Source organism: Pomacea canaliculata, linkage group LG8 (genome assembly GCF_003073045.1).
Source record: "Pomacea canaliculata isolate SZHN2017 linkage group LG8, ASM307304v1, whole genome shotgun sequence".
Lineage (NCBI taxonomy): Eukaryota > Metazoa > Mollusca > Gastropoda > Architaenioglossa > Ampullariidae > Pomacea > Pomacea canaliculata.
Genome location: NC_037597.1, coordinates 1,652,268 through 1,678,791, shown reverse-complemented (window position 1 = coordinate 1,678,791; position 26,524 = coordinate 1,652,268). Strand labels below are relative to the sequence as shown.

General features: G+C 36.1%; 1 protein-coding gene across 1 annotated transcript; it reads left to right on the top strand.

The window, feature by feature from the left end:
- The first annotated feature begins 766 nt into the window (after nt 1-766).
- Nucleotides 767-25,811, top strand: LOC112569853 (claspin-like). Its single transcript, XM_025247882.1, has 24 exons — nt 767-1,468; nt 3,523-3,607; nt 3,989-4,099; nt 7,661-7,773; nt 8,192-8,292; nt 8,569-8,686; nt 8,917-9,927; nt 10,279-10,388; nt 10,944-11,215; nt 11,659-11,791; nt 12,318-12,419; nt 12,833-12,924; nt 13,305-13,438; nt 14,477-14,598; nt 14,951-15,161; nt 15,846-15,990; nt 16,903-16,979; nt 17,281-17,454; nt 19,643-19,764; nt 20,569-20,690; nt 21,650-21,716; nt 22,325-22,434; nt 22,932-23,102; nt 25,230-25,811. Exons 6-24 carry the CDS (start codon nt 8,625-8,627, stop codon nt 25,359-25,361), a joined length of 3,369 nt encoding a protein of 1,122 aa, XP_025103667.1. The 5' UTR covers nt 767-1,468; nt 3,523-3,607; nt 3,989-4,099; nt 7,661-7,773; nt 8,192-8,292; nt 8,569-8,624; the 3' UTR covers nt 25,362-25,811.
- The last annotated feature ends 713 nt before the right edge of the window (nt 25,812-26,524 follow it).

Sequence of the window (26,524 nt, the reverse complement as noted above, 5' to 3'; positions counted from 1 at the left end):
TACACAAAGATATTAAACGCAATGACAAGAAAGTGCGAGTAATAGTTTCGGTGTTCGTCGTGCAGTTTAGCTCTTTTTAAGGTCACGCCCTGGTGCAGCGCAGCCCACGCACCCGCTAGCGCCACTGAACCAGTGATGATTTGTCATTAGACGTACACTTGGACGCACGTATATGATCTGTATGAAGGTATATATACGTATAAGTCGTTACTGTTATAGCATGCACGTTTATTATGCGGAATTCTTAATTACGGTAAAATTTACCTATAGTTTGGTCAGTTAAAATATATTTGATAGTATACATTATATGCACGTATATATGCAGTTATGCGAGCGCTCATCATAGATATGTATATGGTCCCCTGCATGAGGCAGCGAAATCGACTAGTTATAGTGAGTCTTGTATTTATGTAAGAGCATTACTGTCCGCACGACTGCATTTCTTACTAATGAACCAAACTTTGTAATTGTGAACATTCATCTTCACCATCGAAACTTTTTACAGTGTATGTGATTACCATATATACTTTATTTTTCCAGTAATCTAGCCTTGTAATAAACATATATTGCAGTTACAATCAATTATCTTTAAGATGCTTTATTGCACAAGCAGTTGATGACAGAATGATGATAACAATGATTCTATCTGTGTTCTCCTTCGAATATACAAATCACGAAAAGAGAATGTACACAAAAATGACAACAATTTAATATAGATGAGCATTATTGATGTGAATATAAATATCGATCGTGTTCGCTTGTGAATATACATGGACAAAATCACTCCCTGAACGTTTTATATAGTAAACAATACTCGATCGAGAAACTTCCTGAATATTACAAGTTTAATCATACTAATGTAGTATTCTAGCGTATCCGCCTGGTTATTGAAATATTGTGTTTCGAGGACGGATTCTTCTTTCAATGACTTCTGTCGATATATATATAAGCACTGATCGAGGAGGCAAGAATTGTGCGAATATTTACTGTCAACATGGAGTGTGCCAACCACCAAACCCTCTCTCCCCAAAAGCCGAGCGTTTTCCTACACACACTAGTTTGGAAAGAGAACTGACAGAGAGAATGTGTTATAAACCTGACTTACAAACATAACTCGATCAGTCTGACCATGGACGTAGATAGGGGATCTAAGTTCGTGACAGAGCGGCAAGAAAATCCAAATGGAACCCACAAAAGCTTACAAGCAGAACTCAGGCTTTTAAACTTGAAATTTAAGCTTTTACAGGGACAGACTTGTTATAATTATTAGACGGAACAGTTCTGAAGCAATGAAAATAATGAACCACGGACGTGTCCATAATGAACGAGTCTGCGTCGCTATGCAATGGCGCCTCCCTTGACACGCAACTTCCGGAGCGGGAAAGCCAAACAGGATTATGTTGATTGTTTCAAGGTGCGAGGAATATCTAAAATGACAGATTCTACAGAAGAAAAGCTTGAAGATGAGGTAAAAATTTCATAGTTGAAAGACACAGAATCTAAAACAGTTTGTTATTGAATCGTGCCAGTAAGGTTTTTCCATAAATTTGCAGCTTTTCGAAAATCACATAACACTGAAAGTATCATAACAAAATTTTGTTTCCCTTTCGGTGATCGTGACACTGACTTAAGACAGTTTAACAATCGAGTTTATTAAAGAAATCATAATATTCACATACACACACATTCAGATTTGGGGCTGAACCTTAATGCTTTAGTTAGGGAAGTGTCCGTCGTTTTCTAAGTAGCGAATAAAAGTAGGGACTGGTTATAAATTAGCAGCTGTTTTTGTTTCGCGGCCTGTTTAATGTCCCCTCTTAATTAGTCAGTTTAATCTAGTCTGGATCACATTTTTACATGCGTACGTTATTATTTATAAAGACTGTATAAGACATTTATAAGTGTTGGAAAGTTACCTAAAGAGTTATTAAAGCTGTTTAGATTTGTTACATATTTTATATTAGATTGAAGTGAGTACCACCACTTAACAACTCTTGAAAACAAAATATGATTAAGTAATAATAGAATGTTTTATAAAATCTTTTATTTCTACATTTCTAGTAATGTTAGCTTGTGAAGAGAAAAGTACATGCATATTAGTGCCATCAAATCCATGACCTATCCTAAACATTTGAATAAGGTTTCTCCCAGTCTCCCTCCCATCAGAGAGTGGAGTCTTAAGTACTTCAATCCATAAGACGTCGTTCTACATTCCACTAATAATTTAGTAGCACATCTTTGTATGCTTTCCACTAATATCAATTGCCTGCCGTTTTAGGAAGACACCAGAATGCATTGGCCTACTGCTAATGTGAACACACATTTAAGAAATGGCTCTCTATCTGAATAAGTGAATGTTTTCACTTTTCAAACCACTCTAATAATCTGTCAATGTCTCTTTGAATTATTTTTCTATATAATACTTTTTTGTATAATCAACTAACAACTTATAAGAACTGAATAAAGTATCTGGTAAATTATTGATAAACATGGCTAACAATTATTTTAGTTTAGTCCTTGTTACTCCTCGAGGAGCATAGGGCTGCAACAACTCGCCAGTGGATCCGGTTTTTGGCAGCACCCTTCAGTTGGGCTAATGTGGTTCCTTTGCCTCGGTTTCTACTGTTTTTTTCCAAGTCTGCTTTGGTCTCCAGTTCTCCTCTTCCCCTGAGAACTCTTAAAATTTATTTTTAGTGAGACCAGGTAAATTGACCATAGTCAAAAGTTGATTCATCAACATCAAGAGATGGCTTGAGACAATTCAACTAGCAATGTCAAGTTAATCATCATCAAACTGAGATCAAGACTGACATTAAATCTCTCTCACACACACAGGGAAGGAGAGAAAGATCATCATGCCCAGGTCAATCAATAAATGATTAAGGATTACCAATCTTTAAAGAAAAAATAATAGCAACTACCAAAGGTGCACGCAATTATCATTTTCATCTCCTAAAAAAAATAAATAACTGCCTCAAGGTACCTTTGTATGCCATATTGTATTTTGCATCTGCTCATCAAGTGCATCATCAATACAGTCAAATCAACCACTGGCATTATTTGAATCAACCTACAGTAGTCATAGTGACTGGTGAACATATTTTTGTTTTTTTGTTTTTTATTGGCAGTGCATCTTATTACTGACTTATTGTCGTACACCAACAGCTAGGTATGTCCCCTCAAATGTGAGAGTGATATAAAGCTCTTACAGTTTTAAACTGATCCAATCAAATTCCACAACTTATTTCATTTAGCATCAGTACAGTATATGTTTCTACTACACCATTTATCATTGTTTATTTTATTCCTCGTTACTCTCGAGGAGCATAGGCTGCAACAACACCTCACTAGCGGACCTGGTTTTGAGCAGCATCCTTCAGTTGTTCCAACATCCTTTGCCTTGCTCTCTACTGTTCTTTTCCACAACATTCATTATACTGCTTTATTTTCAGATGGAGGGTGATTCATTACACTGCTTTATTTTCAGATGGAGGGTGATTCATTATACTGCTTTATTTTCAGATGGAGGGTGACAAGAGCGTTTACTCAGAGAAGGAAAGAAATTTTCATGCCAAAGAGCACCCTGATAACGTGGAACTCCAGGATGGTATTTTAAAAAATTTTGCAAATGCATATAATTATTTTTAAAATGTTATTACTTTGACAAATGTACTCTTAAAATTTATCACCTCAAAGCATTCATGAGCAGATGTGTATCATAAGCTTGTAATTAAATTAAAAATTATTTCTTGTTCAACAGCATTTGTTATTATTTTAATGTGAAAAAATAACTAGGAAAAGTTGGTTTTGTGGCAGAAATTTTGAAAGTGTGTTAAGGGAATGGTAAACTTTTCTTTGTACAATTCTATAAAGCTTGCTGTTCACTTGCTTCTTTTGTGAAAACTTGTTACTATGGTATTTTTCTTAAATAGTTAAATGATTGAAACTGAAAAAATGTCCATCAAAGATAAACGTTTCTCCTTTGCAGAATTGCCAGGAGCTTGTGAACATAAACCTAGTCAGAGCCAGGCTCCCATTATATTTGACAAAGATCTGTTTGATGCAGAAGACAGTGAAGAAGACAGACCAGATTTGGCAGGTAAGTTAAACTTGGCATTCAATACTTAGGTATTTATTTTAATTACAATGATAAATTCAAAGAAACTATATGACAAAGCTGCTATGTTTGCACTTGTGAAAAGCTGTCACAAATTAATGCTACCACATGACCTGCAACTTGAATTATTTGTTTGAAGGGTTGGCCCTATTACTTTCCATGATTGTGAAATGTAGTGCCCTTCTATATCTAAGCTGGCTAGTAGGCTGCAATTGCAATTCCTGAAAATAATTTTTCTGTTAAAAGAAGCCACCCCCACAAAAAGGGATATATGGCAGTGGTGCCCAACTTACGGCACCCAGCCCGCGAAGGTCTAAGGGCGGAATTTCTTGTGGACATTTTTTTAAAATGGTTTTGCCCCTTGAGGGAAGGTAGCAGCACCAGTGATGCAGACTTTTACATGCGGTCAGTCTTCCCTACCAACAGGGTAGGCAGGGTGGAGATCACACAGGCATTGCCGACAACCAGACTGACATCTGTCAGCACCTCTTGTACTCCTAACTTCTCTGTCATGAACCACCCTGTTTTAAGGCCAGAACAAGAGGGCCAAGGTCAGGTAGATAATTATAGGTGGGCATCGGACTGTAAAGGGAAGCCTTTCTATCCATTTTTACGACTTGACAGGTCCCCTTGATTGATGAAGGTGATCAAGGCCCAGAGATGGGAGGTAAGACATAGAAGTTTAGTTGGGGGCTTTTCTCAATATGCTAGCAGAGATCACTGTCTCTGAGCACCATAACAACTGTAAGCAGCAAGTCTATGAGGGAGGCCCGTTCCAGGTAAACTTTTCTTGAGATCTTATCTCTGGCGCTAATGCCATTGTTGTTGGTCAGTTTGTCTTTGGCACTCGATTATTTTTTTTTTTTTTTTGTTTTTGTTTTTGTTTTTGTTTGCATCATGAGGAAAATTCCTTGTGCTCCATTTGTAAGGAGACTTGCTGGTTTAAGGAGCACAATATTAAGCGACATTACGAAATCAAACACAAGCTTATGTGTTGGTATGTTGGTTTGTGTCACAAACAGAAAATTACCAAATTGCGTGAAGAATTCAGTGGGTTAACAAAGCTGTTAAACAAAAGAAGAAATATCAACGAAGCAGCTGTTTGAACAAGTTTCTGGGTGGCTCATATATTAAGTAAGGAAGCCAAACCATTTTCTGAAGGTGAATGTGTGTAAAAGTGCATTCTGGCTGTAGTGGAAGAAATATGCCTGTAAAAAAAGATTGCAATTAGAGCCGTCAGCTTGTCACAAATGACAATCACAGGATGAGTGGAAGATTTGGGACGTGATCTTATGTTGCAGCTAAGTCCAAAGCAGGTCAGTTTAATATGTTTTCGATAGCTGTAGATGAGTCTACGGACGTAAGTGACACTGCACAATTATTACTGTTCGTTCAGGGTATAAACACTACGCTTGAAATAACTGAAGAACTGGTGGCGATGAAAAGCATAAATGGAACAATCACTAGTGAAAACTTGTTTAGAGAAATATCGGAAGTTATTGATGAAGTTGGTCTGCACTGGAATAAGTTGACGGGAGGGACTACAGATGGTGCACCATGTATGGTTGGATGGCACAATGGTTTTGTAGCCAGAATATGCCAGAAAGTGATAGAATCAAAGGGTTCTCCACCGCTGGATCTCCACTGCATAATTCACCTGCGGAATCTATGTGGGAAGCAGTTTAACTTGGAACATATTATGATGGTTGTTGTTAAATCTGTAAACTTCATAAGATCGCATGCACTGAATTACAGAACTTTCAAAGAATTCCTCAGCAAAATGGAATCTGAAACACAGTGCTGTTGTTTATCACAGTGAAGTCTGCTGGCGGAGTCAAGGCAAAGTGTTGAAATGGTTTTTTGACTTGAGGCATGAGATTGATATCTTCATGCCTAAAAAATCAAAACAGCTTCCCGAGCTTAGCAATCCTTTATGGCTGTGGGATTTAGCAATCTTGTGTGATCTGACGGCATATTTAAATGAATTTAATCTCAATCTACAAGGCAAGAACAAGCTTGTCTGTCATGTGTATGCGGACATAAGTGCATTTCAAGCTAAGTTGAAACTGTTCATACAACATACTGAAAGAGAATAGTTGGTGCATTTTCCAACGTGTGCTGCACTACGTCAGGAACAGATTAGTGTTCATTTCCCAAAAGGAAAAATGGTTCAACTTCTCAAGCTGCTGAGTAAAAATTTTGAAGAATAGTTTGCAGATTTCCACCACATAAAAGATTCATTGTTTGAAAATCCATTTCAGTTGACGTTTCCACAGCGCCAAGTGATTTGCAGCTGGAACTGTTTGAGCTACAATGCTGGACATCACTGCAGGATCTTTTTCAAGAAAAAGCGTTACCAGACTTTTACGCGGAACTATCACCAGAAACATTTCCAAATTTGTCAAAACAAGGAGAAAGAATAATGACAACTTTTGCAAATACTTAAGTGTGTGAAAAAACATTTTCAGTGCTAAAAAGAGCAAAACCTGGATCTCTCTCTTAACTTAAGGACTATCACCTGCATTCTGTCCTGCAGATCCTTGTGACGCAATTTGATCTGAACAGTCCAAAACTGGTTTCTGTAAAACAAACTGCAGACGTCACATTAATAAAATGATGTCAAATGGTGAGGGTAGAAAATACTTTTGGCTTATTCTTTCTTTCTAGCATAATCTTACGCTTTGGTATATCGCTGCATAATCTCATTTTTAACGTCATTATTCTGGCAAATCCGCCATGTTCTGGCCCACGAGATTTTATATATGTTGAATGCGGCCCTCGGGCGAGAAAAGCTTGGGCACCACTGATATATAGACAGTTCCAAGCAAACAGTACTTGCTTAATTGGTTTAAAATAATGAAGCTGGATAATTTTAACAAATTTTCATTTTCATGTGTAATGTATTGCTTTCTACTAGATCTATACATGAAACAGAATATAAATTACATTATATCGTTACGGTCAAATCACTCCCAAATAAATTTGGACTTTCTGGTATTCTGGTATTTTGACATTAAAACATCTGATATTTATTGGAATTACTGTTATTTCAAGGTTTTTAACCCTGAGCAATGTCTATCTTGTTTTCCAGCTCAGCTGTTATTTATAATAAATCATTTTAGAATCTTGAGTCATAAAATGCCCATTCAGACTGAAAGAATTGCAAGAATATCACTTGATAAGAGATTGTGCTATCTATGTCATGCATTTGAAATAGGAGATGAATTTCATCATATAGTAAACATTCTGCTAGTGTTAGAGATACTCATATTCCTCACTATTTTGGTAAAAGGACAAACATTTTAAAGTATCGTGATCTGCTCATTATAAACAATAAAGAGTTATTGACACAACTGGCAGATTTCAAGTGTGTCATATTGAAAACATTTAGATGAAATATTTTATGTACCCTACCAAAGATTTTGAAGTAAAAATAGTTGTTTTTCTTGTTCTTGTTAAGTAATACTTGTTGTACAATGGTCTAAGTTATGCATGAGAGCATTGTAAATCTGCATTCATAATGTTTTCTTCCATGTTTGACAGGTTCAGATAGAGAATCAGAAGGGTCCGTGAATAACAGCAGTCAGAATGAAGATGATGGTTTCAACGAAGATTCTGTTGACCCAAAACTTTTAAAGAAACTGCAAAAGATGAAGGTTAACAGAGTTTTTGTCATGTTACTTTTTCATGCTTCAGGCATTTATTTTTGTGCACTTTTTCCATTCAAAGATGGACTTGCTTAACATTTTAAGATTGAATATCAAAAGCAAAACTTTCTACTCACTAGGTGATAAGGATGTACTGTTCGCTTGATATGAAAAACAGTTTTCAATATACATGGAAGACCTTTTTACTGATGTAATATAGAGCATAAATTATTAACCTAACATTATTTTGATATTTCATGCAAGAATTTACTTTCTATTAATTGTCATTTTGTTTCACTATGGATGAGACATGGATGCTATATGTATTATATCCCTATTTAGTTCTGTCAACAAAAGATATGGTACGATAGACATTTATATTATATTACATAATGTGCATATTGCGTATTCATTTTATTATCTCCAGGGAGCAGCGAAGAGAGAGAGAGAAAATAAGCCGAGACGTTGCAAACCACCTTAAAAATGATTTACTTGATCTGCACAGTGAAACACAGAGACTCATCAGAGGTGACTCAAATTTTAAGTCTTTTGAACTACAAAAGAAGCATGTCAGTGTATGCCACAATGGCTAAAGATAAAAATGTATTACAAATGTTTCTTTTGTGCACTTTTTCTTTTTTAATGAAGCAATGTTTAGATAAATATATGTCAATTTTGTGTATTAATTGCTGAGATGATGTGATATAGCCATACACTTGCTACTTTCTTGTATGTTGTTTATCTGTTTGGTGTTTAATTTTATGAGAAATGTTTACATTAATAAGATTAACGCCTAATTTGCAGAGTCACATGTATCACTACCTTACCACAAACCAGAACCCAAGTCACTGAAGGACTTCATGCTCCGAGCTCATAAGAAAAAAGAGATCTATCAGACTATCAAGTTTTCTCGTGATATAGAGTAAGCAGTGTAATTTTTAATTTCTATAATTTCTTTATATTTAGAGGTTTTTTTGGTGATTGCTGTTTTAGTTGTCTTTGAAGTTTTCTCTTCACCCAAAGCTATTTTAGTGTTTTTAAACAGTTTCTTGTCAGACTCTTTGCATGCATAGATGTGTACGCTCATGATTTTATTATAGTGTATGTAAGAGAGACATGATAGCGACATAACTGGAGCAATTTTCATTTCAGAAAAGCTGCTATTATACAAGAAAAATTTGCTGAATTAACACATTTTACACTACCCCTGTTAAAGAAAAAAGGGAGATCATCTCATTCTGGAGTCAATTCCAGTGACAACTCCCAAAATCAAGAGATGACATCAGATATTGAGAGGATGGACTTGCTTCAACAGAACTCTCAAGAAGAGCAGAAAACTAGTCAATTGCTAATTGAAGAGGGTCATTATCAATCTTCCAAGAAAAAGCCAAACATTTTATTTGGAAAGGAAGAATCTTTATTGTCAGAAGATGGTTCATTCAATAGTCTGTTTGAGGGAAAACCTCAAGACTCTATAGAAGTCACCTGTAATAAAACAGCAGAGGAAGGAGAGGACTGTGTGGACAATGGTCAGAATGTGGTGTCTACTGACTGTGTGACTAAAAAATCTGAAAATAGTTGGTCTGCTGTGGGTGACGAGTTAGTGGTATCACTAGATGCTGCATCTGTAAATGTTGACCACAGTGCATGTTTATATAAAATGACTGAAGGCCTAGAATCTGCAGTGTGTTGTAAAGGTAACATAACATCAGATGCTGAAGCTACAAGTGCTGTCCAATTTGACTCCAGAGATTCAAGCTGTATGGCAGACATTTCTCAGCTGGATGAAAGACATTTACCAAGTGGAGATTTATCTCCTTTTTTGAGACATGCGAATGAAAAATATAGAAGTGAAGTTGATAATGAATGTCATATCGTACACCGAGATGGTACTGTTACCAGTGACACATTAGTTTCTACAGAGAAGAGTGCTAAAATGCAAGCAAAGAATTCACTAAAAGCAGTAAAAGAATTGAAAAGCAAAGATACTGTGCCCAAACTAAGCAGAGGAAATGGTGAGTTCATCATTTTGGATAGCATTTCAACTCAGCAAGGAGAAAGTGCTTCAAAACCTGTTCCAGCTGGTGTTAAGAAACTGATGGACAGACTGCTTCAGCAAAACACCAGAAAATCAGTTGTAGCATCTCAGAATGTAGAGATAAGGTATGTTTGCTTTGACCCTTAATGAAGATCTGTATGCATTTAATTTCACAGGCTAGAATGTATGCCACATTAGAATAATGGGCTAGAATTATCTGATGATTTGAGAGGTCTCGAAGTTGTGTAGTTTGTTCATTGGGAGAAGTAATCAAAATGAAAAGTGTAGCAATTGAGCATTGAGGGTTCATTTATACTTATAAGTATATAATGTGTATTCACTGGTTTTGTGGGAAATGATGCAACTCCTTGACAGCCTCCAAATCCTCTGGGATATGGCACCCATGTATCAGCAACTGTTTATTTGTGTGTAGTATTGTGGCACCCATCTATTAGTTACTATTTATTTTTGTGTAGTATTGTGGAAAAAGATAGAGAAGAGCAGGGAGCACGTGAGGAACTAACACTGAAGACTGTGACATATAGCCCAGACATGGTCTCACAGTCAGAAGTTCTCAGCTCTTCAGGTTAGTACTGACACAGGAAAACACTGTGGTAGTGGCATCATCTCTGCTTCTTTTAGTTATATGTCGATGATATACAACAGTATTAGCTTGCTATTGCTGACAATGTCACTAAGGCTGCTCTAGGCTTTACTGTCCTATTGTCCTGTCTACCCAACATCTACAGGTTGTGTTAATGGCAAACCCAGCACTTAATCTACACATTGTGCCTATACTATTGCACAACTCAAGAACTTCTGGCCCATGTGAAAGAATTCTTTGTGCCACTATTTTCATAGTGGTTTCATGGATATTGCAAAGATTTAGGCTGTATATTATTAGGTAGGTTATTTTATTAATTCTTATAGCCTTAAAAGGCAAACCCTTGTCAAATGGAATTAATGTTCCTAGTTGCTGTCGAGTTAACAGAGCATACAGCTTTTTTTTGTTAAAAAAAAGAATAGTGAATTTAACTTTCTTCCTTGGTGACTCTAGCACTTTCTTATATTCATGGTACAGCATAATATCAACTCATGGTCCTGCTTGTCAACAATGTAAATGATCAATGTTATTTCCTAGGCGGAGGTCTTGAGGCCTTAAAGCAAAAATTACAACTTGGAATACAAAAACGCCGTGTAGAAGCTTATACTCGTCGCCTTCAACTCTATAAAATGGAGAATGAAGAAGATTATGATGCAGACATTGAAGGTACTTTTGAGCAGGAAAATGAGGAAGAAGCAGAAATGACAGAGGAGTCAGACACTGATTTCACAGAAGATGAAGGGAATGATGATGATGATGATGACAGTGCTGCTTCAGATAAAGATGATGAAGACTCTTCAAAAAAAGGAGTAAGCAAAAGACCTTGCATGTGTGTGTGTGCACGCGCATATTTGTGTGTGTTATAAGAACTATAAATATACAAGTAAAATCTTAAAATCATGGTAGTATACAAGAGCTTTCTTATATCTGGGTAAAGAGCAACAGGAAAATAAAATTAAGATAATGAAATTTATTCCAAAGAATAGAAAATCAACAGGAGACAAATAAATCCAACCTCAAATGCTAGAGTAATACGTAACAATGTGCAAACAGTATTTAGGTATTGCAGCTCAAGCCCACATTAGTACAGATTCACCTGAGAGTGTAGAGCTGTGGTGTCTTTTCATTATCAATATATGATTATGGTGATAATTTTCTTTTTCTCATTTTACTACTCCCCAACTCCACACAAAAAGTGTGTGGAATTGAAAAAATATAATACTGTTATGTTGAATTATATTTGTATTTACAGAATATTTTTATTGATGATGAGGCTGATGAGGATTCTGAAGATGGTTGTGATAATGAAGAAGATGAAAACGACATATCTATTGAGGAAAAATCAAATTTACAGTTACATCTAGAATCATCAGATGAAGAGGAAGGTAAAGAAACAAGGGTAGAGTGCAAGAATTCTTTAAGATGTGAACTTTTATCTGAAAACAAGAACTGTACACCATGATCAGATGTACAAGTACAGCATTTGGCTATCCATTGGCTGGATGGCTGTATAAAACAGCTCATTTTATAACCATTTTACTTTAAATATTTAACTAGCACCTATTGATTTATCAGATCTACACTTCAGACCACTGTGGACAATGATTGAGAAAATATGCTGTCCCATTACATTGTAAGCTTAAACTGAGATGTGAACAGCAAAGTTTGTTAAGATAATAAAGATGGTGTAATTTATATACCATCTTTCTGTAATCACAAAGAGGATTCTTGGGGGTTTACTTGTCAGATATTTTTCTTGTATCCTGCCCAGTATATTTTACCATCTCTTTCTCTGTGCATGTACTTAGTACTAAGGTTTCATCACTGATGGCATCAAAAATTGAAGATGACAACAAAAATTTTGTGTGTGTGTGCCTGCGTGCGTGTGTATTTGATGAATGTGCATGGCAGTTACTTTTAAGAAACCTTACACTAAAGCTCGGAAACTGGTCATCAGCGATGATGAAGACAGCAAAGAGACAGCAAAGGAAGAACTCGAAACTGGTGCTGAAGGTTTGTTACACTTTTTTGAGAGGGAATGGTTTGTAGACTATTGATTTCATCTTTCATATTCCCCAGTATTTTCATTTGAGTTACAGAGAACAAAAAAGACAATGGTTACAATGAAACTATACAGAATTGAGTTTTTATGTGGAACAAAGTGTATGGAAGGTACATTTTGTAGTTTATAGTCATTATCTTCTCTTGCAAAATAAGCCACATATTGTTTACTTTGGTCCTTAGTAGTATGAGTTTAGTTTAGTCCTTGTTACTTCTCGAGGAGCATAGGGCCGCAACACCTTAGTAGTATTAAGCTCTCTTTATAATAAATGATTGAAGAGAAATGAGGAAAAAAAAATTAAAGGGGGAAGTAAGAACTTTGAAATGTGTCCACATCACATTATTGTATCACATTGTTTGTGTAGAAGGAAATGAAGGTAAGAGCTTGGCAGATCTGTCATTCAGCTCAGATGGGCTTACACCTTGGTCACGACATCTGCAAGATACCCAACCCAAGGTAATGATTGTTTGGGCAGTCTTTGTAGGGATAAAATATGACAGCAAAATTTTGTTGATGTTTTGACAAATTTTTTAAAGGATTTGACTGAGTTTCCCATTTGCTAGTTACTAGTATTATCTAGTAAATTTTCGTTATAAACACTTTGGGTGGCAACAATATTCGTATTAAATACATACATCACACTTTTACAAAAAATTGCAGTTTATGTATATGTGTGCGTATGCACATGCAAGCAAGCATGCACATTCTGAAAGATATTGCATATGAAATCTAGATGGGTGTTGTACTCTTTCTTAACCAATTTTAGATGATAACATTTAGTTGTAAGGAACATCTTTTGTAGTTTTTTTTTAATTATAAACTCTTACATTGAACAGCGTTCAAGTTTAACATTACCAATAGAGGACTCTCAAGATCTGTATGGAGGCTCAGAGTCAGACTATAACAATTCTTTAACCAGCCAGAACCACCAGTCATTTTTAGATGAGTCAGAGATACTAGATGCTGATGGGTAAGTTTGTTTATTTTTTTTAATAGATGTCATTGAGCTACCAATAAACAGGAGCAATGTGACTACCTTCATGCATCCATTTTCAGCTTGCAAAAGTAGCACTTAAATCAACAGTTTTAGTGCAAGAAAAACAGCTGCAAAGGTCTATTTGTGCATTATGGTATTTATACAAGAAATGAAAAAAAACAACACGTAATTTATTACGATTATGAATAGTTTAATTTATTGAGGGAGTTCTGCATTACCAAAATTTTAGGACAGAAATGGTTAATGGAATAATATGCAACAAGGACCGTACTTGTTTCTAAATGTGCCTCTATTGCTACTTTTTTATTAACAGAACTGATAACCATTGCAGTTGTTTGAATTCTAAATGATACCAGACACTAAGCATATTTTCTGTAACTTTACCGGACAACCCAACTATTAGAAGCTTAAGGCTACAACTGCTCCTTAACTAAACGAATTATTGCCCCTAGTCAGTGGGGGTTAGCAGCCCTGGCCATCAGAGCCCACCCCCTGAACACAGGTGCTTCCACCCTTGACCACTATAAAATGCTGCCATGTGAGTTCACCAGTCTTTTCATCAGCCCTTCGTGCAGACACAGGGAAGGCTGGGAGGGTATTTCTGTCGGGTTGTCTTGTAAGTGGCGAGTGGTAGGCGTTGTCATCCGCATTTATTCTTGTCCTTCCCCAACAACTGGTTTTATGTGAAAGGGACCTGTTTGTCCACCTTTTACTATTTATTATCGCCTTTTGATTCTGCTTCATGGCACCTGTTATGGTAGAACTGATATCCTGTATAATATTTTCCAGGAAAAAAGACTATCACTGTTATGGCAAAAGCACCTGTTTATTTCCACCATTTTAATGCAGTTAGCAGTTACATCTGGTACTAGTTCAGTCATTTACCTCACAAGCATATTTACCTTGTGTCTTAGGTTATAAACTCCATTGCTTGATTGCTGTGTACTTGACTGTCCATGGTTCAGTCCTCATTATCTTATTTTTATAAATATAACCATGTTACTCTTACAGCTACCTTAAAGTGGCCACCCTGTCCACTCAGCCTTCACTCAAACATCTTGTCCAAAACAGCATCCAGCCAGAAGAAGAGAATATGGATGAACTAATGGGCCTCTGCTCAGGAAAATTTATGGGTGAGAAATTGAACAATATGTTGTTCTTGGTCGTATAACTTTTGCCACACTTGTTCGGGAAGGCATGAGATCTTTTTTAATGTATTTCATAGACATATCAAAAGTGGAAAAAGAAAAATCTATTTTTAAAAAGTAATTATACTTACTTGTGTATAGGTGTTTGAATGCATGTCCATGAAAAGTTTTACTTTAATATAGAAATTACTATATCTGTGGATGTGAGTGTGTTCTGTACATTTTCTATTCCCATAAAGTATGTTTTTTGCTCATATATTTTATTACTCATTATATTTTCTTCAACCCATTTGCACTTCCTGCTGCATGCACAGAAATTACTTTTTTTTCCCCTCAGGCAATAGTCAGGAAGGAATGCAATCTGGCAAGTTACCTTTTGGCAATGTGCTCAGTAGAACCTTTCAGGATACAAAACTTCCTGATGTCTTGTCACAATCTGCACCCCAAAAGAGTGAAGGTTTGGAGTGCCCATCACAAAGCCAGGCTAGCCAGGATGGCATGGCTGCATTGCTAGACCTTTGCTCAGGAGAATTCATTTCCAGCTGCAGGTCAGTGAGTTCCTTTGAGCAGTTTTTCAACATTCATTGTTAGAGCTAAATAGTAGTATTATCTATTTTCACACACATTCCTCTGTTTATAGGATGTGTGGAGAGATGAGCAAGAATGCACACATGTGTGAATATGTATGTGTGAGTGAGTGCACAACTGTGCATGTGTATGCTGTCCTCATTTGTATTACCATTTACAGCACTCAGAATTGGTCATCTATAAATTCTAATTCCTTAAATCTAAGCAAATAGTCCCCTTACAGAATGCCTGAGAATAGATTAAGTTCCTGATGTTGGAGCGTTGCTTTTGTCATTAAAACTTACAGCCACTGGGATGGCTGGGAATGTGTTAATTAGATGGATCCATGTTCTAGCTGGTCATTGAGTTGACCTCTTATGTGCAAGAGTGAGAATGATTATGCTCTAAGGCTTATATATTATAGATAAAAAATATATATTTGCACATTTTTAATATATAATAAACTCAGTAATTTAAAATTTTGTTTACACAAAAGGATCTGCAATCATGGGCCAGTCTCCTTGTTTTTTTTACGTTTATGATATATGTGTTTCATTAATAGCTTAGCTTTTTAAATGTTTGAGTAGTACCTTCTGCTTCATTTATAAATTTTACCCCATTTATGTTCATGCATGTACTAAATATTAAAATTTTGTTTTCTTTAGTGCTTCAAAGAAAGAGAGTGAGAAACGTGGAACGAAAAGAAGAATGGATATCACAGCAGAGGAGAATTCTAATGATAGTGATGGGATGAAAACTGGTCCCTTTAAAATTTTGTCCGATGATGAAATTTCCAGAGACTCAAATGAGGCAGGTTTCTTTTCTAGTTTTTTTCAAAAGACATTGCAAAGCAATAGAGATTAAAAGCGTGTGATTTGGATTTGTGAAAAAAAAACCAACAAAGGTTGACGGTAATCGTAAGCTCAATAGTTTTTCAGTTAGTCAAGCAATCTTGAGCCATTTCTACCAGCCGTTTATTGAGTCTTTTATCTTTTTCATTTGTTTGCTGGTTTCACAATCTCTCTGTCTATGATAGGAAAGTCTAAACAGTATTGTCCACATCTGTTCTGAGGGGTTTAGCTTCTTTCTGTGATCAACAAATAATAAAGAAAGCTTCACACATTTTGTCAATACCTAAACATGTACTAACGAGAGAAATTGTATTATTAAGCTCAGGTAAATGTTATTCCATGCCAATATGTAAAAGCAATAGACACCTGAAATCATTTGTGCAATTGCGGTCCAGCTGCTCAACCTCAGATGAAATTCTCAGTGGTGTGTGTGTGTGATATAGGTACTCACATGATTATTCTTGATGTAAGTTTATTGTTCCTATTGTATTTTTGTCACTTGCCTTCTTTTTTCATTGCTAATGTTTCTCATTTTGACATTTTTTAACGCTGCACCTTCCAAGGAACTTATTCTTACTTTTATTTCTAACTTTTACTTATAACTAGAGCACCTTCCCATGTTCAAATTGCCCACTGGGATAAATAAAGTTGATCGTTGTTATTGCCATACTGTATTTGGTTAGTAATGAATGTTCTTGAGCAATATCATGACAACATAAATATTTTTAGCTCTTTGAGATGTACAGTGAAGAAATCTACCTAAAATCAGACTGAGGGAGCTTCAGTTTCCACAGTTCTACAACTACTGTCATGTTTCTAATCATTATAGAGACCGCAATATGGCAATATATTTTGGGTTTCTTTTGCCTAGGAGATTCTATCTGAAGCTGAAGAAAATGGAGAACAGGAGGAGACAAAGAAACTGTTCAAAGGCTTTACAAAGAAAGGGTCAGTTTATTGTGTATGCGTATGTGTGTCTGCTACACTTACACCTGTCTTTCCAACTTTCTGCAGTGTTTGTCACTAGCTCCTGTTAAACTTATAAGCTGTGCAAAACTTGTGGCATGTAGAAGTAAACAGATACTGAAATCCATCTTGTTCAAATCTAAAAGACAACTGCAAAGGAGATGAAATGATCTTCAAACCAACTTTTTAAAAAAATATTTGCACACATGATACTTTTATCTACACTTTTTCCTACAAGTTAAATGCAGAGAACGTTCTTTGACCTTCAGTTTTAACATTTCAGAAAAATTCGACAAGAGTTTATAGAGGAAGAAGCAGAATTATCGGGGAGCGACGCAGAAAGTGATGAGAATGATGATGTCGCTGAAGAGGATGACTATCTGGAAGAAGAGGAGGGGGACATGGATGTTGGACTGAGTGAGGATCAGCTGAGGGACCAAGTTGGGCGTGTCCACATGTCAGTTCTAAGTTCTGCTCAGTTTACAATTTTGAATTTTGAAATCTTACTTTCATTTATTGTTTATAGTCATTTCCCCATAATAATACAGTAAAACCTCATTAAAACATTCCATGTTGTGTGTTCCTCTTAGATACAATCTGAAGTATTTTCATGGGTGTCTTTTGCAAAATAAATGTCATCTATTACATCTACATTCCCAATGTGACTTACGACCAAAGTGTTCTTTTTATTTTTCAACTTTTTTTTACAGAAGTTGCATTTTGGAAAAATTAACTACATTTTAAAACAAGCCAGCCATTTCCCTTATATTACATTTTTTTCTTCAGAAATAACTAAAATAAATTAAGCGTATTTTGGAAGACTACTTGTTCATGGCATTGCCCATCATTTTGACTCCAAATTGTATCACTCTAGCCATATTAACCGCCCACCCGAGTAAAATAAAAGCTGCCGTGACCATATTGTTCCATGTAAGATGGACTACATTCCAACACTAAAAGTTGAGTTGATCCAGACCCAAAAGACTAATCAATTGCTGATTACACAAGAAGTTGTTTACGTCAAATGTTATCAACAGAGCCATGCATCATTTGAACAAGTTCAGCTACAGTCTTACATTAAAAAATGGCCACATGGCGCTATATATTTAGACAACAAATCTCATAATGACATATAAACCCAATTTTTTTCTTTTAACTGATTGTTTTATGAAGTTTATTTTCTAATTTGAAGATTCATTTTAAATGTATATGCAGACATTGGGTTAACTTCAGATTGGTGTCACTGTTCAGACATTCATTTAACCTGGACTTGGGTCAATACCACTTGGTTTTAGGGCAGTGTGGCCTTATATAGAACAGTATGGTTATCTTGGGCTCATTCCACTCAGGTAAGAGGTTAATATGGCTGGGGCAATAAGGTTTATTGTCAACATGACCAGCCCCTGTTCATTGTCTTATTGCTTACCAAACACATCAGTCAATTCACTTTAATAACTTCAGTTCATAAGTCATGTGTTTAAAAATTAAGATTCTTGTGGCTAACTGTTAAAAAAGTCATTTAAAAAATTACATATAGTTCACTTAAGAGAGCATCTTTGTCTTCCATGGTACATGTGTATTGATTGATTGCTGACACCTGGAGAGTTAATTGCCATGTAAATCTTCATTTGAGTGCAACAATGGTGGAATAAGTAAGCATGGCCAAGCAAAATCAACACAAACTTCAATTTATGGGTGTCTGAAGTCATGTTTCATGGGAGAGGGGTGTCCCTTCGCCTTACCTTCTTGAGGGGACTAGTTCTCCGAATTTCTTTGGATTTTGTTATTTTTCTTAAAGTTATTTTAGCTTATGAAGCTCATTTTTTTACCTTCCATGATCCTAGTGACGTGCTTGACTGTGTTTCTTGATCGTGACATTTCATTTGACTTCTACAGCTTTAGCTGTTCCGTTGACCATCAGTCCTTTCTTCCATTCCATTTTCATCTCAGTCCAGTTTCTTGTTGTGCATGTTGACTAACAAATGGAACATGTGGAATGTGGCAAAACATCTTCATGACTCGAGGCAGAAAATCTGTCTGGAAGTTTATCCTCAGCATTCTTGTTCTTTCTGATGACTTCTCCAATGACAAACATTTACAGATCTAAATTCTAAATCTTCAACGGTAAAATGTGTCGTCAGTTTGAACCAAAAAAATCTGGTCCTCCATTTTCTTCTGTCTCAAGGACCTCATTTTTCATAATTTCTGCATTTATTTTAATTTCATAGACTATTGTTCATGTTATTTGGTTCTTCTTTGCATTTTCTTTACTTATTTTTATTCATCATTGGTACTGTTGTCTATTCTTTCTTAGTTCATGTGTTATTCGTTTGTTTTCCTGTACCTTGTATGCTGTCCATGTCTCGTTCTTATTCTTAGGTGCTAAGAGCATGCTCCTTGGGAATGTTAGTATTGGCTTTACAAATTTTGTATAATTGAATCATGGAGTACTGTATTTGTTCAGTTGTTAATCAGATAGCATTACTTTGTGTCATTTTAATGAAACACTATATGTAGTTGACTTAAGTTCTTTGTATATTATGGTGTTACATTGTGACCTATAAACATTTCCTTTCTTTATAAGTTATCCAACCTGCATGAGATTTTTTGTGTAGATTTTTGACACATTTTTCTCCAATCTTTAGGAAGCAATTGCTAGATGACGATGCAAGAGAGTTGTTGCGTTACAAAGAGATGTACTTAGCTGATGGCGATCTCCATGCCGAAGGCATGGGACGCCAGAGACGATTTCACTGGAAGAACATGGGTCTGTATAAAATGTTTGCATCCTCTAGTTTAAAACACATGCACCCACACACAAACACACATTTAAATTTTTTTGAAGAGAAATGGAAAGTTTCTGTCTCAATTAAAATGCACTGGCTTGTCACAGCCAGTAATGCATCGTGCTGCACACTGGACAAATTTATCAGGAATTTCAATTTTTCTGGACAATGTTTATTAACTTTAGGATGATTTTAACTAAAGTGACAACAAATTTTTTTTTAAACATACCAAGTTTTCACTGTGATCCTTCTTGGGAAACTCATTTTTGAAATTCTCTTTTGGGTACAAGCTAATTGTGGAATTTTTTACAAAATAAAACATGCTATTGCCTAAAGGTATAAACAGTACTTTCTACCTAACATGATAGGAAATACACATTTTAAATTATATTTTTGTGACTCAGAGTTATTTTCCTTTAGATGACCTTAAGTTTTTAAGTGACCAACGTGGTGAAGTTGACAGTTTTCCTGAAAGATAGGTGGTTGAATAATAAAATTAATCATCTATGGAGAACAAGTTGTGGACGATTGAGTCCCAGCACTCTTTTTTCAGTCACCGCTTACCTTCAAATATAATTAGGTACCCATATGCTGGGAAGTAGGGAGAGATTTACAGGTCCACACAGGCCTTGAGCTAGTTACCTGCCGCTAAGTCAAGCGCACTAACCATTAAGTGACAGAACTTGCTCCACTTAACATTCCTTAAGTGTGTTCTAATTGATGGACAGTGTTTGTTTTGTTGTGAGTGTGTGTATTTGATTTGGGTTTCCTCCCTCATGTGACAGATGAAGGTTCACAGAAAGACATGTTTGCCAATGGCTCTGATGAGGAAAATCTGGAGGATGTTGATGAGAAGCAGTGGAGAATTGAGCGTCATGAACGAGAGAGATTCCTGGAGGAGCAGCAGGTATGGAGGAGTTGGATACGTGGATGAAAATTGGGTGCAAGGACACTGAATTCTAGCTTCTCAAATTTCAAAATTGAATTTTAATTTTGGGGAAAGATAGTTATAAATTATTCCTTCAAATCTATATATATATTTTTTAATACAGTGACACCTCAATTATCCAGTATTTAATTAACTATGCATTCAGTCATCTGGTATCACCTCAAAAAGACAAGCACAACAGTATCGTGGTTAAATAGAACCTTTAGCAAAGAATTACTTGTACATGTACTACAGTACTAATTGACAAAGCCACCAAGAATTCAGAAGACAGGAGTGTAACTTTCTTGACCAGGAAGTAGATTCCAGTTTTAGTGACAATCTGACATTTTACAAACTCTGCATATCAACAAAATTTAAATGGTGCCAGAACATAAGGCAGCATCTCTTGCCAGATTTTTTTCAAAAACTCATTTCAAATAACACCTCAAAATGTAAAAAAAACTGGAGTTGAGTGCTCATTAGCATGACAGGTGGGCATTGGACATGGACTGAACCGAATTCATGTGCTGCTGTTCTGTGGTCGTTTGTCCGGAATAATCTGGACAGCTGGATTTGAAGTTCTAGAGGGTGATCACATAGTCATGTTATCTGATAAGTACTTGAAGAAAGAAATGTTACCACTAAAAATGGTATTTTTTGCTGCTCAAAATTTAAAAATTTGTAGCAAGCTTGCTTCGTTTCAAGATAAAAATGTCTAGGTTTTCAGGTAACATTAGTCACTATGCTGAAAATTACTAGGCCTTTTGGTATAGACAAAACCCTGTGGAATCTCGCCTGCATATTATCTAAACACAGGCAGACTCAGGAATTTTAACACAGTGAAGACAAGTTACTTAGCTAAGCTAGTATACACATTGTGCACTCTATTTTCACAATCAATGACTTTGTCACTATAATGGGATATGTTCTTTGCTCAGGAGCAAGAAATGGATGATGACAAGAGCCAGTTTAGCAAGTTTGGCAAGTTCTTCCTTCAGAGAAAATGTGAGCAGCTTATTTCTGTTACTGGAGTTTGTGTACACATGAGTTGTGGATACACCTCAGCGTATGGTTTTCTAGGTCTTACCAATAGCACATCCATGCTTTGAGCCCTGTTGTATGATATTTTACAGATATGATTTTAAAAATTGACATTATTTTACATAATCCTTTTGTTATTATATTATGTTTCTATAAGAATAATAGGTAAAGGGAGAGTGAATGAACAGATTTGAATGAAAGACCTGGGATCAAACCAAGTATAGATCATTGAGGCATAGTTTTGAAAAGGGAGATTCTATTAAGACTAGCAGCAGAAATATTTTAGATGTGTAGATCAATTATAACATCAGTAACTTACAGCTCCATACAGAATGTGCTTGGCTGAGAAATCTGCTTGCTTTATCAAACTTTATAGCAAGTCTTTACAATGCCTTTATGATAAAAAGAATTCGTAAAGAAAAGTAGAAATTTGCGTCATCTTACAAGCACTCAAAGCCCCTACAAAACATTGACTTCACAAGAAAAAAAAAATGCACATATAAAGCACATCCAACTTGATATAGGTAGCAAGTAATTCATTTACTCTTGTGGCTTTTTTTTTTTTCTTGCAGCTTCAGACCCGTCTGTTCCACAGGAAGAGAAACCATTTCTCAAAGCTAAACTTGGCCAGCTGCAATCCCTGAATGACAAGACTAGTCCCAGCAAATTTCTTAAGCCAAAGGTGGTCTGCCAGAATCAGAAGTCTACTTGATTTGTTGTGAAAAAGTGTTGGCTGTTCATGTCATTTTCAACTGAATGCTGAGCAGTTGTCTTTCTTTTTTGGTGTTTTACTTTTTTATGATGTCCTTTTATTCAAAGCTTTAGTTGCAGAATTTTTATATTGAAGTAAGCACTGATTTAAAGCACATTCATTTGTTATTTCACTGCTGTCAGCTAGCATACCTGGTGGTATAACAATAGTTCAAAAACAAAATCACAGTCTGTTACAATGTTCTTATTTTTCCTCAAACTGACCCTGGGGAACTGGGCACCTATGTGGAACCTCAAGTGAATATTCTGCCCCTAGTCTCGCCATCCGTTTTTACCATCAAAAATGGTTTTTTAAGGACTGCGCAGGTTTGTCAAATCATAAAGTGTTACAAGTCACTGCATACAATCTTTAAATGATTTTATTAAAAATTTTTTAGAATCATTTTTGTCTAAAATTTATTATTTTAGGTCCCTAAGCGAGGGTCTTTCCTGGCACGTAGCAAAGATAACCTGACCAGAATTGCAGAGATGAACAAACCCACATCACTCAATGTGTCGGCATCTCGCTCATCACGCAGCTTCGTCTTCCAAGTGGGTTCTCCAGAGAAGAAGGTGAATGTTGGTGCAACAGCAGATCAGGTAAAACCTATTCATTAATAATGGATATTTTTCCCAACCTAATGTAATATTGTTTAGATGGAAATTATTACTTCGGTGAATTTGTACAACTTTGTTTAAACTGTTTAGCATCACCAATAAATCTAATCCTCTTCGTGCATCAGGTTGCACATAAGCCTCGACCAGAGTCCGCCACCGATGTCGATCGGCTGAAACCCGTGCTGTAGGTGGCCCATGTCCAGCCCTTTCCTTTCATCTCCCTTTCCACTGTTCTTCTCCAAGTTTCCTTTGGGCGGCCTCGTTTTCTTCGGCCATCTGGGGTCCATCTTAGGGCAACTCTGGAGAGGTCTGCTGGCGGAGCACATGTCCAATCCATAGCCAACGCCTTTGTTGAACCTGCGTGGTGATGGACTCGGTTTCACTTCTTCGGTGGAGGCCTTCGTTGGTGATGGTATTTGGCCAAAAGATGTTAAGTATGCACCTGAGGCATCTGTTTTGGAAGACGTCAAGCTTGTTACTGATGGTTTTGGTCGTCTTCCATGATTCTGATCCTTAAAGGAGGGTGCTGATCACATTTGACTTGAAGATTCTCAGCTTGATCTTCTGACTGATGTTTTTGCCTTCCATGTTAGCATCGACAATGCATGAAGATTTGAATAATCATTAGTTAGTCTGTAGAACATTAAAATTACCAAATTACCTGTGAGTTTAAATCATGGTTTATTTGTTTTTTGTTTGCTTGGGGTTTTTTTTTGTGGATATATTGAGCAGCTTCACTGCATCATTTCCATATAAACAATGTGTTTACTCAGAAAATTGTGATTCTTTTAATAGATACAGTATTGTAACAAAGGATAAGGGTAATGTATTTTACATTATGTGGGATGGTAATGACATAGTAACTGTTGATCTTTGTCTTTTATCAGAGAACACTACCCAAGATATTAAAGTGGTATAAAGAGAGTTCATTCTTGTGAGCATAAACCCAGCAACCTGATATTGATATCTGCTCATGACATATCTTAAATTCCAAAAAGTTCAGCATTCATAGTTTGTTGGTTTTAACTTGTTACTGTCAGTGATACCTTCTGATGATATGTCATGCCATGTCATGCGAGTTGTGCTGATGATACACTACTGTATCATTCAGCTTCACTTACTGAACCCTCTTGACTACTGACATGGCCACAAAAATGCATAACTGGCATAAAGCCCCGGATGCTCCAGACTGCAACTGAATGACGATAAGACTTAACTGCTGTACTTGTCCAGAGAAATTCTGAGTCATCCTTCTCTCCCTCAGTCTCTGTAAACAACTCATCTATTCCTTTCTCTACCTCTGTCTGCAGCTTGGGTGTCATTCGCCATCAGAGTTTGATTTTTCATCAGCATATTTTTCATGTCTGCAGAAATGCTTACCTTGAACTTCGTAGGATCAGCACCATTTGTCACTATCTCACCACTAATGCAGCTAAAACTCAATGTGCTCTCAAAGATAAACTATTGTAATTCTCTTTTAGCTGGAATTCCCAAGTATCTTCTTGACAGACATCAAAGGATCCAGTATGCCGCTGCTTGCCTCATCTGCATACCATCATATATCACCTATCATACACTCTTCACTGGCTGTCAGTTGTGGATCATATAGCCTACAAACTTTTTACTTTGACTTACTCTGCCACTGGTCCTCGGTACCTCTTGATACCTCAGTATTCATTCCCATTGATATGCCCGCATGACTTCTTCGCTAATCTCCTGACACCAAGCTTCAAAGATGTATGGACAGAGGTCTTTCTCCTACCAAGCCCCATCAACTTGGAACAGATTACCTGTCAGCTTTCCTCACTCTGATTATCTTACCACCTTAAAGTCTAAACTTAGATGAATCTTTTCAGTACATTGACTTCACTGTGACCCTGTCCTGACCATGAGCATGCATAACGTGTTTGTAATTTATTTTGTATATGAAAGAGTGTATGTCGTAGAAGTAAGTGTGTTATATGGGTGTATGGTTGTTGATGATTTAGTTTATGTAAAGCACTCTGAGCAAATCTTTGGAAAGGCATTTCATAAATCCTCAATATTATTATATAACACTTTCAAACAAATATTTTTGATATTAATAAAGATGGTTGTTCTATGTTTAAGGTAACACCAGCAGCAGATATTCCAAAAACAAAATCCTCTGGAGTTAAGAAACCGCCAGCCAAAAAGGTGTGCTTGGAGCATGTTACAAAAGTGAAATCACAGAAGAGCATTTTCAAACTTCTTGAAAAGTGACTTTCAGTGTATAATAGCAGCATGCATGACTATTCATACTCTACCATGTGAAGATCCTTTGCTTATTGTGATATTTATTTAAAGACTGTCCTGTATTTAATGTTGAAAATGTTTTACCAGGTAATAGTAACACTGTACATGAGAGTATAGTGGTTGATTTTATACCTCTTCTTTCCACTTTCCATGAAGGAATAAATGTTACTGGTACATATGACCTAATTCTCCTTTATTATTTCATCATATCTTATTTTGAAATATTTATTTCTAATATTCCATGCACTGCTGTTTAACCCCATGTTCTCTTGATTCATTCTCAAAATAAATACAAGTAAATAGTGGTAGCAGACAATAAGAGTAGTTTTGTCAAGGCATTTATTTTTGTTTCCAAGAAGGAAACAAATTGACAAGTTTTATTTGGTTTTTGATGGACAATAAAGGAACCTCAGTTTATCATGTGATATGGATTATTCTGTATGGCAGCCTGTTTCTGGGTTGTTCTGACTGGTAATATACTTTTATATCTAGAAAAGGGATTTCGAATGCTTATATTGTCCACTCCTTGGTCATGGAAAAGGGTAGCTGTGTCGCTTATCCCACAACTTGTTATTGCCTCCACCTCCTCCTCATGGCCTTAGTTGCTGGCAGGGCATTAAAAACACAAATCCACCTCCTCCTCTCATATGATTTCACACATTGAAGACTTCCTGATAATACTTTACATTCTCTCCTACTTCTTTCTAGAAATCTGACAAATCTGCAGCTCCAAGGTCAAATCTAGGGAAGAGCATGTTTTCATATCTAAAGGTATTCAAGAAACTATCAGCAATCCGCTTCTCTCATCTTTCATCATAATATGCTGCTTTAACAACAGCATAGTTTGAAACATCATGAAGACAAATATCACTGGAAGACAACTATAAATTTAAAAGTAGCAATATATATATAAAATTGTCTTTTTTTCAGAAAACAAATCCTTAACATAATAAAAAATAAAGTGAATCTATATAACATTTCCTCAATGCACTTTACAATAAAAAGGCGATTACACAAATTGAGACAAAGTATTCATAACACACATAGACATGTCAGCAAACAAATGGAAAGGGGTACATCAAAAGGCATAAACAAGACCCAAAAACCTGCACACAAAGCATGTCCAAGAA